This window comes from Leucopleurus acutus, assembly GCF_964270905.1.
Source record: "Leucopleurus acutus genome assembly, chromosome: 7".
NCBI lineage: Eukaryota > Metazoa > Chordata > Mammalia > Artiodactyla > Delphinidae > Leucopleurus > Leucopleurus acutus.
The window spans coordinates 87,574,151-87,589,107 of NC_139150.1; the positions used below are offsets into that span (position 1 = coordinate 87,574,151).

General features: G+C 39.8%; 1 protein-coding gene across 5 annotated transcripts in view; it reads right to left on the reverse strand.

Annotated features, from left to right (window-relative positions):
- CDC14B (cell division cycle 14B) overlaps positions 1-14,957 on the reverse strand; it is a 101,231-nt gene that overhangs the window by 5,707 nt on the left and 80,567 nt on the right. For 2 of the 5 annotated variants that reach the window (XM_082842605.1, XM_082842602.1), the window contains exons 10-13: positions 13,704-13,842; positions 13,372-13,531; positions 12,563-12,660; positions 7,582-7,720 (exon numbers count right to left, since the gene is read on the reverse strand). In XM_082842605.1, coding sequence (XP_082698731.1) covers positions 7,606-7,720; positions 12,563-12,660; positions 13,372-13,531; positions 13,704-13,842 — 512 coding nt within the window. In that variant the 3' untranslated portion in view covers positions 7,582-7,605. Of the gene's footprint in view, positions 1-2,869; positions 2,987-7,581; positions 7,721-12,562; positions 12,661-13,371; positions 13,532-13,703; positions 13,843-14,957 lie in introns of those variants that run through there. The other 3 variants (XM_082842606.1, XM_082842603.1, XM_082842604.1) reach the window with 2 other exon arrangements.

Sequence of the window (14,957 nt, forward strand, 5' to 3'; positions counted from 1 at the left end):
GCCTCAAAGAGTAGAATAGAACATGGAAATGAAAGGTCAAGCTCTTCGGCTCAATAGAGATGATGATGATGACGTACAAACAACATCAACCTGCAAGAGAGGAGGCCTCACAAATGGGAATAACAGCAGACTGGCAACCCTGGCGCCTTGCAAGAGTTTATGAATGTACACGGAAATGGTGCAAAAATGGTGTACTATTTTGTGTGTGCGTGTGTACTGCTGTTCAAAGAAAAGATTTCTATTCAATACTTTAAAATTACTCAACAATCTTAGCTCATATTATTTTGTCCTGAATCAGATTATGTACAATTGTGTTAATTCTCTCACTACCCTCCAACCACAAACGAATACTATCCCATAGGACAAAAACTTCAGGCTACAGCTTGGGTGCTGACTCCCGTTATTTCCTGGAAGCAGGGAATGGGACCTGTGCATAACGTATTTGCCTTTCTCTGGTGAGCTGTATGTGGTCACAGTTAAGGTGATGCCAATACAGGTCAAAGCCCAGAAAGAGGTAAAGGAGACCCGACATGGAGGGCATGGTTAAAAGCACTGTGAAGCCCAATTAACTCTTGTTGTTTTACTTCTTCGCCCCTCCAAATCTCTGAAAGTCCATTTCAGAATTTAAAATAATTTTTTTTTGGTTTTCAGCACTATCCCGAATGCCTGAAAACCGCTTTCTTTGGGCCATTTCAATATTTGGTCAAGCTATTCAGTCTGAACTCTACTTTAGGGCTCTCAAAGCAACAAGTCCAGGGGCCTCAGGCAGATGCTCACCGCAATCAGGAACCACCTCTGCTGAGAAGCACAAGTTTAGATCACTAGACAAGACCTAGATGGAAAACTGCCATATGGCCACACCCTAAGAGGAACGTGGTATGACCAGGCAAGTGCAGTCCCGGCTCCAGGACTCTAGCCAACTCCTCTGAAACCTGCAGAGCGCCATCCAGAAAAGCAGAGAGCGGAATTAAATGTGCAAAACTCACCCGGCTGTGATAAAAGTCTGAAAAGAATATGTCCATTCAAAACATGTCTAACTATCATCAACAGCAGGCCCTTTATTTGAATTTTTAATAATTTAATTTCCATAAACGTGTCAAAGTTTAGAAAACTCGCATTTCCCCTCATTTATTGTAGAAAAGTTAGAAAAAAAGAAAACGACAGAAAAAAAGAAAAAAAATCCCCAAATGCCCTACCAACCGGAAGAACTGTTAGCGTTACGGCATATTTTTCCTTTATCTTACTTCTCTACATATATATTGGGTTGGCCACAAAGTTCTTTTGGGTGTTTTGGTAAGATGCTACGGAAAAACCCGAACGAACTTTTTGGCCAACCCAACAGAAATGTCCACATCTATAAATAGTTAAGCTTATAAATATTTACACATCTATACACTTTTACACACACACATATATATAAAGTATAGTTTACATTTACAAAATTAGAGCAATACTTCATAATTTTTACGTGTAGCCCTTTTCACTTACTGCTCCATGAGCCATTAACCCAGGTCATGAACTTTCCTTTGAAAACATGACTCTCGATTCATTTGGCAAAATTCATCAATCATTTCCTATTTCTTACTATTATAAATAACATTTCTGATATTATGTTATAATGTACCTAAATTTGACTTTCGGTCAGTATTTCTCTAATATTCTTCTCAGTGAATTAGAGTACAAAGAGTATGAATATTTGATACCTTTCTAATGAAAAGTTTTAAACCCTAAAATCAGGAGTCAGTGCCCAATGCTCAAATACTTGTATTGAGGCACTATCACGTTCTCTGGCAAGTAAAAGATTGTAGTAAAACTGTACAAAAGAATCAGCAAAGAAGGAGAGTGGCAGAATGGAACCGTTCCTTACAAAAGCAAAACACACAGAGCTCTCTAGATTGTCAGTGAGTCCCGCAGGACACAGGCTGCTGTGGGACTGCACCGGAGACTACCTTAGCACTGAAGGTCAATGCAGGCCCAAAGCCTCAAAGATCTGAGGGCAGGGAAGCCAAAAAGAAGCAAGGAAAACTGTGAAGGACGTTTTAAAGTCTGGTTCAGATTATCTTCAGCTTACTCGTGGTCTCTATAAGACAACACTGTGCCCTGAGCACGGTACTATCATGCTCAGGACCGCACGGGTTGCCAGCTCAAGGCAAAGATACACAAACACAAAAAAGGTGCCTGCCTGCCTATGCCTCCTGAGATGATAGGAAGTGGGCAAACTGCTCTCCCCTAAAAGGGGATCTGTTTTTGGAATATGTTAAAAATGAAATGTCTCAGTTCATGATAAACATCCAAAAACAATGGTGAGTAATGGATTTGGTCACAGAACATGTCCAATTTTTTGTGAAAGCCTCTATTAATGAAGGAAGTGAAAGATGCTGGGCCAGAAAGTGAAAAGGCTAGCGCCCTTGGGTATATAGAGACTGTGGCCAAGAGGATAGTCGCTGGGTAAAGAAGGATCCCAAACTCACGGGAGTTCTCATTTTTCCACCATCACACTTATTTACAACTAATTCTCCAACAATTATGATGGATCTGATATACAGACAGAAAGATTTCCTCCAAGTCCTGACAGAGAGCTTTGGAAGTTCTTAATTTAAGAACTTAGAAGTACAGCATTCTCAACTTTCCCATATCATGACCCAGAGACCACATTTCCAGTGTTGAGAATCACCTCTGTAAACAAAACAAAACAAAACCCCAAATTAAAATGGTTCAGATTTTCTTAGATGATCAACAAGTGAAACATTTTTGATTAATTTCCTACCACAGGGACTCTGCTTTCTCCTGTCTTCATTTCTATCTCCAGAAGATTAAACTGGAAAACCAATGCTTAGAACATTTCAGAAGAGTAGGATTCTTTTCTCACCTTTTAAAACTGCTTTTTCTTGAAGCAGATCTGGTGGTTCTTTTAGTAATGCCTGCACTGCCAGAAATGTTAGGTTCAGATGTTTTACAGCTCTGAACACTGGACTGAAGAATTACTCTGAAAACAGTTGGAAAAAGATAACATTATATTCACTGAAGCGATTTGCAAATACTTGACAGAGGAAGGCATTTTTGCACTTTAGTGCAAATTATTTTCTTGAGAACCGACAGGATTTTCCATAAGCACATTTGCCAAAAAAAAAATCTGAAACACACTTTTACATCAAGGTCTTTTGAAATAAAGCATCTCATTTCCCTATGAAGGTTTACACAAAGATAAACAAAGAACTTTGCTTTTGGAAAATGAAATGACCTGGCATGTCAAGCGATTCCCACACCAAAGAAATCAATCAGTAAGACAAATTTTTGTGCCCCAAAGTAAAAATAAATTCTCAGAATTCTAGTCATGAAAACAAGAAATCATTTAAAAACCCCAAATTCTAAAGACTACGAATATATATACAGTATTCACTCTTCAGAGCTGGAAGTACAAGCAATTGACATCAAATCAACAGTAATTTTTTATAACATTTCAAATTTTAAAAGTATGTTCAAACAGAATTTTTTGGGCTGGCTTACAACCACTTACAAAGTCACCCAGTACCATTAAAGTGAAGCTGTTTAAATTTTGTGAAACTTGATTTCATTAAACTCTAGACATCTCAAGGAACTGAGACCTATGGGAGTAGACTGCCCAGGAGGCAAATTCATGAATCAGAAAGAACACCCTCAGATAAAGCCCACACAGAATACCTGTTCATAAGTAGAGGGTGTTTTAAAATTCCTCACTGAATTGTCAGAGGGACAACAGCAGAAAACACCAAAAAAATTTTACAAGCAATTCTTTTCTTCAAGAGATAATGACTAAAACACTGAACTGCATACATACACATTTACATATACTCAACTTTTATTTATCTGTGAGAGAAAATACTTTTAAAAAGCTTTCTCCTCTCATATCCAAACATAAAGGTGAGATAGCCAACAACAACTTATGAGAACCCAGCTCATGCGTAAAAAGAAACCATTACAACGAACTAGCAGCCAGTCCTACCTCCTATGCCTGTGTTAACACCACATTAGTTAATAACCAAAGCCAGGTCCTTAAAATGTAGTCAATTCTTATAATCTTAATATTACTCAAACCATAGGATATTCAACATTTAGTAAAATACTAACTTCTCATCATTAAAAAAACAATGGGTTGTACTGCACCAGAGCAGAAGTCTGGAGGTCAGTAGGGTTCGAGCCATCTGGGGGAGAGAAGTAGAAGGCTGAGGGAGGGGAACTCCTAGCCTAGCTGTTTCTCTTTATCCAAGAAACATTTCTGAAAGCCTTATGAATCAGGCCTTCAATCTCACTGAGGGAAACTGATCCTGGGTAAATGAGCCAATGCTTGATTCAAAATTTCTGATAAAGTTTTATCATCCTAAATGCTGACTGTTTTAACAAAATAGAAAATGTATATGCAGACATAATTATATTATCGAAGAGGCAGTACCAACTGCCCTGGCATATAAATTCTCTCCTTGAAAACAAGGATTTATTTTTAAATTCTTTCTGATTGTGTAAAGTGAAGAGGAAATATTTAGTTGTCTTTGTTAAGAATGTGAATCTAGAATTTTTCATTTAAAAAAACAAAACAAAACGGAAACCAACTGCAATGCTTCCATGGCTATTTCTAAGGCCCAGGCCCAGGGCTTGGTGCTGCCACTACTGTCCCGAGGGCTCCCACCCACTCAGTGAGGCTCATGAATTTTATCTCCATTTTTTACAAATGGAGAAAATGAGACTCCTGTTGGCTTTTTTTTGAAATACAAAAACTACTTTTCAAATAATCTGAGGCCACTTAGGGTCAAAAGTATCAACCATCACACTGTAAAATCATTAATATGAGGGAAAAAACAAGAGCCAATATACATTGCCTGCTTAGGAAATTTACCTCCTGGTTTCTTAAGTTAGCTATTATGTTTAAATACTATTCAAAACAAGAAATTACTGCTAAATCATATTTTAGGCTGATAGGAAACATCTTTTTAAAAGTACTTATTTCTCTATAAAATTAGTGTAAACAATTCATGTGAAGTAATACACTATTAATAGCTAATAATTTAGGTGCAATTTTGAAAATGAGAGCATGCTAGAAATTTGGAATGCATTAATCTCATCAGTAAAGATTCAGGTCACCAGTTATTTACATTAAAAACAGAGCAGTTATTACATCTGTAGGTTATGCATCAATAAAGTGCGAAGGAAACACAGCAACTACACTTAGTTATTACCTGAGATATCCTACAAGTTAACACCCTAAGGTGGGTGAAGCTAGTAAACGTGTGAAGTATTCACTCTGCCACAGGGATGTGGGAACTCACTACCCCCCACCTTGCACACTAGGCCAATCACACGGCTCTGCAGGACAACATTTAGCAAATGTCATTTCTCCTTTCCATCTTTTCCTGATAGAACCCTCAGTCCTACCTTCTATCTCTTGCCCATACTAGAGTTCGTTTTCTTCTCTGCAGTATCTTTTGAGGCCCAATATTTTCCGATTTTGGATACAAAGATAGCTGCAACTTGAGGCAAAGCAAAAAATGGAAAAGCCAGGTCTCTCACCTATCAAGTCACAGAGTACTTTGAAAATAAATGTTCATTCCAAGAAGAGAAGCCATCAGCGCAGCCATGCACTATTTACACTGGTTGTCCACCACTGATACAAAAAGAGCCTGCAACATGATGGGCCTGAGGCCCTGCAACCTGCAGAGATGCTTTTCCCACTGTCTAAAAGGTCTGAAGCAGCGTGTGAAGTGCTGCTATAGGGAAGCTCTCCAGGCATGCCAGGAAACAACCTATCAGGCGACGCTACATCATCAGACAATAGAGGTGAATGTCAACAACAGTGCCCATGAGTAGTCACCTCAAAGGATAATTCTAAGGATTATATCTGTTCACATTATTGTTATTGTTGAAAGCTTTTGTTTCTGTAAATTCCAAATTAATCAGGGCAGGCTAAAGTGAATACTCTGCTTTGGGCTAGAAATACAATGGCAAATGTCAGTAATAACAAAAAACGTTATGTCTTACACAGAATATTAAAAAGAAAAGAGCCTGATAGAGACCATTTTTTTAAACTTACCCTGCAAAAAATAATACAATCTTGAAGCGCCTAAACATTATTAGCAATGACTCCACCTGTTTGAAATTGCCACTCGGAATAGTTTGAGAAGGATAAATCTATGCGGTGTGTGATGGCCCTGAGTCCAAATGTGTGACATCTAGGCTTGGTAAAAGAAGTAAAGGAACAAAACACCTAAAGGGATAATCCGTATCAGAAACACAGTATATGTGCCTATGTAATAAGCTTGTTATTAATAAGATTTTTTTTTAAATGTCATATATAGGTTCATGTTAAGCAGCTTTTCCTTAATTTTTTTTTTCCTTAATTTTGAAAAGAATGGCATCTGCTAGTTTTTTAAATCTTTTCTAGCCATTTGAAAACATTCAATGAACCACAAAGTACTAGAGTTGGTTGCAATGGAATTTTACTTTGGAGGAGATCCTAGGAGGCACTTTTGTATTCCTTTATAACCCCCAAGTCCAAGTTGGAACAAGACAAGAAATTCTTAAAATTTGAGCTAAAGAAAATGTTTCAGAGAAAAAAAGAATGCAGCCTAGACATAAGAGGGTAATGGTGAACCACAGTCTCACAGGATACACCCTCCTTTCTGTGCTCTTGGTCTTAACATGATGTTCCCGGGAAAGCTTCTTGTCACATTCTTCTGCAGAAAAGGAGTCTCTTCACTGTGAAGGTATTCATTTAATGATGAAAGATATCAAGAGAATACAAATTCTGCCTCTATTAACCTAATAAAAGCATTCTGGTTACTTTTGGGAAAGGAGGAAAGTGGGAAGGAAAAAGGAGCACAGTGACTGTCATGTGGAAACACAAACATAAACAAAGGACTCCAGTTTTCTCTGCTTTCCTATTTTCATTCAACACCAAGTGTTGAAAACTATACTTAACTGTATTCCCTAAAGGGGAGGAAGTGAAACAAGGAAGAGGAGAAAATTCTGCATATTCAAGACAGAATATTTATTAGGGAAGCAGGTGCCTGCTGAGAGAGCACCGTGTACAATGGCAGAATCAGAGGTGAAAAAGGATGCAATGCTCACTAGACCTCATGGCTACAAAATAAAGTCTTTACTAACAGCAGAAAACCAGCGGGAAAATTCTTTTTGCTAGATTGGAAAGGATATATTAACAATATTTACTCTAGAAAACCAGAGGAAAGTTGTACAGACAACTGACTGAAAGAAAACCACCCCCATTACCCCAAACTAACTATACATTTTTGATAAGAAAAAGAAACTACGTCATTGTCATCATAAATCGCTATTTCAAAAAATCTGTTAAGAGTAAGCACATCTTAAACGAAGCGTGTTACTTTTAATATCCCTGATGTGAAAGTAACAGAGAAGACTTCCTTCCCTGCCACCAACCCATGAAGTGCAAAGATTCAGAATAAGAACCTTTGAAAAAAGGCAAATCAACAAAGCTAGAAGAGCTGATAGTGAGAAAAACATGCATCATGAGAAACACACTGGACACCAGAGGTGAGCGCTAGTAGAGAAGTGGAATGGGACACTTACACAGCAGCTATCTGTCAAGGGTCCTGATGGCTACTGTGTTCTTAAACCATCGAGACAGAATAGCAGGATGGGGAGAATGTAGTCACAAACAATCCACCAGATGACAACACTACACAGTGCAGAGGTCAGCACAGCTAGGGAACATCTGGAAAGGGGCGAAGGGGAAAGAACAGATGTTCAAATTGGGAAGCCAAAATAAATAAAATAATAAATAAATAAAGCCACGTGTGAATTTTAGATACCCTGCGATGCAAAGGAGCAGGAAACAGGGATCCAATTTTGCCATTTTACGTTGGAAAAAAATGCTGTCTTCAGTTTTAAACCGATTTGATATTTGGTAAAGAAAGATTAGACCCAATCTCTAGTTGGATAACTACCCCACGTTAACTTAATTGTATGATACTGAAATTAGAGTCATAGCTATGCGACTGAAATTCTTCAAAAAGCGTAATATGCACACAGAAAACCAAATCACAGAGAAAAAGGAGGCAACACCAACCAGACAAACAAACAAAAAAAGCCCTGAACTGACACAGGCATGTGTCTGCTTTATAGATTTTAATTTGTTCCTCTAGTAAAGCTCCTGGCGTGAGAATTATTTTTCAATGATGAAACACACCCACCTACACTGTACTGTTAAAGGTGGTTTTAAGGGATTTTCAAGGCTAACTATATCTGTATTTTTACCTGTTCCCATAGGATGCGCTTCCACTCTTCATGCATCATTTCCTTTGTCCCTAATAAACCTAGCAGAAATCATCAGCACAATGCAGAAAAATAGGCAGCATGGATGAAGTTACAAAATCTACCCAATCTGTTTTGGCACAGACAATAATATACTTGCCATCATGTCCTGAAGATCACTTCAAGATCATGGTGCTACATAATTTCCTGTCCTCATGATAGTCAGGATCAGACAAGCTCTCTGACAAAATTACCAATTTTACTGGGCTTCCCTGGTGGTGCAGTGGTTGGGAGTCTGCCTGCTGGTGCAGGGGACGCGGGTTCGTGCCCCGGTCCGGGAGGATCCCACATGCCGCGGAGCGGCTGGGCCCGTGAGCCATGGCCGCTGAGCCTGCGCGTCCGGAGCCTGTGCTCCGCGGCGGGAGAGGCCACAACAGTGAGAGGCCCGCGTACCGCAAAAAAAAAAAATTACTAATTTTACAATTTCTAACACTTAATTCTCCCCAAATATTGACTGTAAAACAGACACCAATGACTGGATTACTTTATGTACTATAACTTTCTTTTAAGAATCACCAGTACTCATATATTTTTCATTAACTTTCCCTCTTAACATTTTCATTTGGCTAAGTACCAACAGTGAAGCAAAATTCATGTCCATGCTGACAGATGGGTCAAAATCAGGAGGCAGGAATTGAATTTAGATTTTTCAACCCAAGCTGCTGCTGCAAACTCTCTCTCAGGGGACTTTTAAATATTTCTAAAATCACAACAAACACTTGGGAAGGAAAGGAAATCTCCAGTTGACCTCCTCTTCTAGGGCCAAAAGAGCTACAAATAAGAGCAAAAATGAGAAGACTGTAACAGCAAAGAGGGTCTGAAAAAGCAGGAAGGGATAAGGAAGGAGAAGGAAGGAAAATCTGCTGTGACTAATCTTAAATCTCTCAGGGTGTTTACGCATAACTGTGTGTATGGGAAGAGGGCGGTTTGGGGACTATTCTATTGTTTGGGGGATTACAATTACAATTAAAGGGAATCTGGAGCTAGCTTTTTTTTTTTCTTTTAACTTTTACCAAGTAAAAGGTTGTTTTAGGGAATTCCCTGGCAGTCCCAGTGGTTAGGAATATGCTTTCACTGCTGAGGACCCAGGTTCACCCCTGATAGGGGAACTAAGATCCCACAAGCCGCAAGGCGTGGCCAAAAAAAAAAAAAAAAGAAAGATTGTTTTAACACATGCCAAGAATGCCAAGAGTGCTTCAGAGCAAAGGGCCAGTGTTCTTTACTCCTTTTAGGGTAAGGTGGGGTGTAAATAGATAACTAAGCAAATGGATAGCACAGAGGCTGGTCTTTCCTCCACTGGTCTTTGCTAGTTACTATCATTTAGCCATCCATCAACTACCATCCCAGGGAACCTCACATACCAAGATAAATGTCATAGCATCTAGTGTCATCTTCTGGTTTCCAACAATATTTCTAATTTTAGTCTACATTTATTGTTTTCTTTTATGTTTCCACAAATCCATGAGCTACGGAAGAGACTTTTATAGTCTCATTTTTCTAGAAAGGAGCATCAAATGATTTGAACTCTTATAAAACATATTCACAAGATAGCAGACTCAGAGTAACTAAAGAAAGTTTCCTATAAGCCCTATCGAACTCCAGAACCTTTGACTAAGCAGAATTCCCATCCCTGACTCCCAGCTTGACTTTTGAACAGATGGCAACAAGCTATTGAGAAATAAACTGATGCTGAAGATTCTTAAAAACAGGACAAAAAACCTGGACATGACTAAAAGCAGCCCACAAAATCATCCATCCTCTAGGGCTTGTGATTCCAAGTGTGGTCCCTGGACCAGTAGCATCTTTTAACACCTGGAAGCTTGCCAGAAATGCAGAATCAGATGGTACCGAAGACCCACTGATCATTATCTGCATTTTAACAAGCTTCCCAGGAGACTCAAATGCACACTGAAGTTTGAGAAGCACTGCTCTAAGGCACTAGCTATTCCCTCCTGTCTAAAATTGTGTTCAGAATGATTATTTGGAGGGACCATACTATTTCTAAATAAAAAGAACCATTAAGGGCTTCCCTGGTGGCGCAGCGGTTAAGAATCCGCTTGCCAATGCAGGGGACACGGGTTTGAGCCCTGCTCCAGGAAGATCCCACATGCCGTGGAGCAACTATGCCCGTGCGCCACAACTACTGAGCCCGTGCGCCACAACTACTGAAGCCCGTGCGCCTAGAGCCCGTGCACCGCAAGGAAGAGTAGCCCCCGCTTGCCGCAACTAGAGAAAGCCCACGTGCAACAACGAAGACTCAACACGGCCAAAGATAAAATAAATTAAAAATAAACTAATTTAAAAAATAGTAACTAAAAAAAAAAAGAACATTAAGACCTTAAATGAAGACTTATAATGAAATTAAAAACAAAATGGCATTTGGAATTAAATAAATTATTTAAAGCATTCTAGTTGATTGAATGCACAACTAAACAGCAAAGAGAATGCTTAATTAATGCCTGTATCAATACTGATGCCTTTCATTCACATGGCATTTTATTTTGGAAAACTCATTCCTTTACTTTGGGTCTTTTAAGAATCTCCCAAGGTAGTGGCCCATGATGACACATCCCTTAAGTGTAATTCTACTTTGGATTTTAAGATTATGAGAAGATACCAGTGAAGAACTACTTTTAATTAAAAAGGTCTGTTCTTCTCTGTCATAACCATTTACTATGTCATAGTTCCTTGCCATATTACAAGATGCTTACTGAATACTAAGATGACCTATCTCCATCACCAAAAAAGGGGGGCGGTGCAAAATTTGACACCCACCCCACAATGAAAGGTACTAGAAGGAAAGAATCCATTGGTATAGGTGGGAGCATCTACTAAAGAATACCCTAGAGGGCTTCCCTGGTGGCGCAGTGGTTGAGAGTCCGCCTGCCGATGCAGGGGACACGTGTTCGTGCCCCGGTCCGGGAAGATCCCACATGCCGCAGAGCGGCTGGGCCCGTGAGCCATGGCCGCTGAGCCTGCGTGTCCGGAGCCTGTGCTCCGCAATGGGAGAGGCCACAACAGTGAGAGGCCTGTGTACCAGCCCCCCGCCCCCCAAAAAAAGTACAATGGTCAAGTTTTTGATTCTACATATCTTTCTAACAATCCTGTACATTCCATGAGATTGAATCCCAACTAACACTTACAGAAGCAAGTATAAGTGGACACACACACAACCCAATAACTATACAACTTCCTAACTCCATATTAAACCTGCTTCTGTAACTTGAAAAATTCCTCCAACGAAAAATTAATACAAAAATATAGTTTAATCAATTCATTGTTGACTTAAAATAATGACATTAAGCCCCCATGTCACCACTAATTAAAGTTTACCATATCAAAACAAATTATGTGTAATACGGTAGTAAATTTAAAGCAATTAACAATTTTAATAACTCTGGACAAATCTACAGTTATTCTACAGTTTATATCTTCTGTCACTCTCTTGAGGATGTAACATGTTTATGAGAAATGGAATACTGTGTGTCGTATCAGTAAACAAAGGATGTCACGGTCATCAGTGATTATAGCCACAAGCCAACAATGAGCTGGTGAGCCCTGAGGGAACTCAGGAAGGAAAGAACACCTGCCATCTAGCAGCCATCAGACTGCAGCCACTCCCACTCCCCATGGTGAGCCCTGAGGAAACTCAGCATGGATACTGGCCCCAGAGAGCTGAGGTGCATATCAAAGGACGGATTTCAGTGAGCCCAGACTCTTGCATCTTCCCATACATAGAAAAGCACTAAATTCCTTAACTTGGGATATCTGTTTTCTCTTATTAACAGTAATCTTTTGACATTCAGACTACCTTTGCTGCAAAACTCCTATATATCCTGGCTCCCTCCTCGCCTCCTTGGAGCAGTTCTCTCACGGTAACTTGAGATGCTGCCTCCCGGGCTTCTTCAAGTTCTAAAAATTTCCTCCAAATGAAACATAACTCTCAACTTTTAGGCTGTGAATATTTTTTTAGCCGACAGTTATTATCCATGGAGAAAAATCACTCGGCATAGTGCTTTCCTAGCTATACGAGCTAGCGAGGTTGCAACACGAGACAGAGATAAACAACGGATAGTTAAGAGCTTCTTAGGCAACACCCTTAGATTTTAAATAAAGTAGATATTCATTTCAAAGTGGCATAATGGGCATGCAACCATGGAGAAAATGTACAGGAAAAATTGCTCATGAAGGACCTTATACACAAATTAAATAACTACAACCACACGAAGGAAATCAGACTCACGTGAGGGGAATAGCGTTTGTTTTTGATTGTCTTCTGCTTTTCAGGGCCCGAAGTCTATCACCTTGTGTCACTGCATTGATTTCGTCATCATCACTGTACTGTGTAAGTAGAAAAACACTGAGCTAATGATTTAAGCTGTACTTATTAATGCAGCGAAGCATAGCAGCTACATTTACCCATAAAGATCATACACAGACACACATAAATATACTTCAACATTCTGATGAACTCTACAATATTTTGCTGCTTTCAAAATAAAGGGACAGGACACAATTCAAGACAACCAAAAGTTGACTTTCATAGACAAAGAACCCAATAGCACTCTTGTTATAAAACATTTTGACAGTGAAGAGGCATAATGGGTTTTCAGTATTGAAAACACTCTCTTTTAAATTCCACAATCTACTTACCACCACTTAATATAGTACTGCTACCCCCTAAACTCTTGGTTCTTTAAAGTTCCCATCTGAGAACAATGGGTTCCCTAAATCAGCTACCATGAAATAGGAAAAAAATGGGGGAAAGGGGTGTCACTAGGTCCATCTAAAGAGTGTATTTCACATACCTCTTTTTATCACCAGTGCCTTGTGAGTAAACAAAAAATAAACTTTAGTTTTAAGGACACATAACCTTGTTTGAACTATTTTGACTAAAAAGTTTCTAGAGAGGGCAATAAGTACAAAAAATGTGTGATGATAATCCCTCAAAATGTGCTTTATTATTTGTATCTACAATTTTCTCCATGCCCTAAAAAGTTCTCAGCAGCATCTAAAGCAATGACAACAGTGTGATGGGGGTGGTTCGATTACCAGTTCATGTTCTTGCTTGTCTTCATTCTCGACCCCATTGATTGAAATGTCATCAACAGCCAAGAGGAGTTTTGAGACAGCTGCTCTGTGTCTTCCATTCTCCTGACCCTTTAACTTTTGACGAAAATAGTCACCTTCCATCCAGAGGCTTGCCTGTTTCCTACAGTATTTAAGTAACAATATCAAAATACAGCCTTCCAGAAAGATACATACAAACAATTTTCTCCTACTAGACTATCTGCTGTTACTGGAGCCTAAGGAAAGTTCTACTTCCCATCACTTTCCAGACCCGTGTGTTCCTGAGGAATTACAAAAGCTCTCCATCCACTTACATCATCAAAAATTGTTGCTGAGGTCCAATCACTGAGCCAGGTCTGCAGATTCTGACCCAAGCAATGGCCTCGGTTGCTGTCATCCTGTAATGCTTCATGATGTAGCAGGCTATCAAAGTGCCTGTTCGTCCAAGGCCAGCTAGGAAAAGAAACAAACCAATGAGACCTGGTGTCATGTGCTCCAGAATTTTGTTGGGCAGGTAGGATTTTTTTTAAAAAGCTTCCCATGATTCTGCTCCCCTCAACAGTGGTTCTCATGTTTTGATGCACAGTACAATCAACTGGAGAGTTTTTTTGTTTGTTTTTATTATTATTTATTTATTTTAGGCTGCATTGGGTCTTTGTTACTGTGTGCGGGCTTTCTCTAGTTGTGGTGAGCGGGGGCTACTCTTCGTTGCAGTGCAAGGGCTTCTCACTGCGGTGGCTTCTCTTGTTGCAGAGCACGGGCTCTAGTCGCCAGGGCTTCAGGAGTTGTAGCTCGTGGGCTCTGGAGCGCAGACTCAGTAGTTGTGGCACACAGGCTTAGTTGCTCCGCAGCATGTGGGATCTTCCCGGATGAGGGCTTGAACCCGTGTCCCCTGCATTGGCAGGCGGATTCTTAACCACTGTGCCACCAGGGAAGCCCAACTGGAGAGTTTTAACTGGTATGTGATGCAGCCTGGACACAGAGATTCCTAAAATCCCTCACATGATTCTACGTTTAGCCAAGATTGAAAATCACTTTCTAAGCGATGATTCTCAGTAAGTGCAGTGTTTTACACTCTGGGTTTTCAGTTAATGGAACCACCATCTTTCCAAAAATACAGGCTTAACATCTTGTACTTTGTCCCTCATCCAACTGTTTTTTCTACTCTACTTTTATACCTATTTGCACGTGGACTTTTTTTCCCACTCTGTTCCTGCTGTCTTCCTTTACTCTCATCTAGACTAGTATCATTACCTCCTGTGATGGTTAATTTTATGTGTCAACCTGGCAGGTGTATTTGGATGATATTGGTAGACTTTGAGTAAGCCAACTGCCCTCCGTAATGTGTGTGGGCCTCATCCAATCAGTTGAAAGTCTGAACAGAACAAAAATACTTGCCTCCCAGAGTTAGAGGGAATATTCTACCAGATAGCTTTTGGACTTCAACTGCACCATTGGCTCTCCTGGGTCTCCAGCCTGCCAGTCCACACTGCAGGTTTCATGCTCACCAGCCTATATAGTCACATAAGCCAATTCCTCATAATAAATCTCCTTCTCTATATATATAC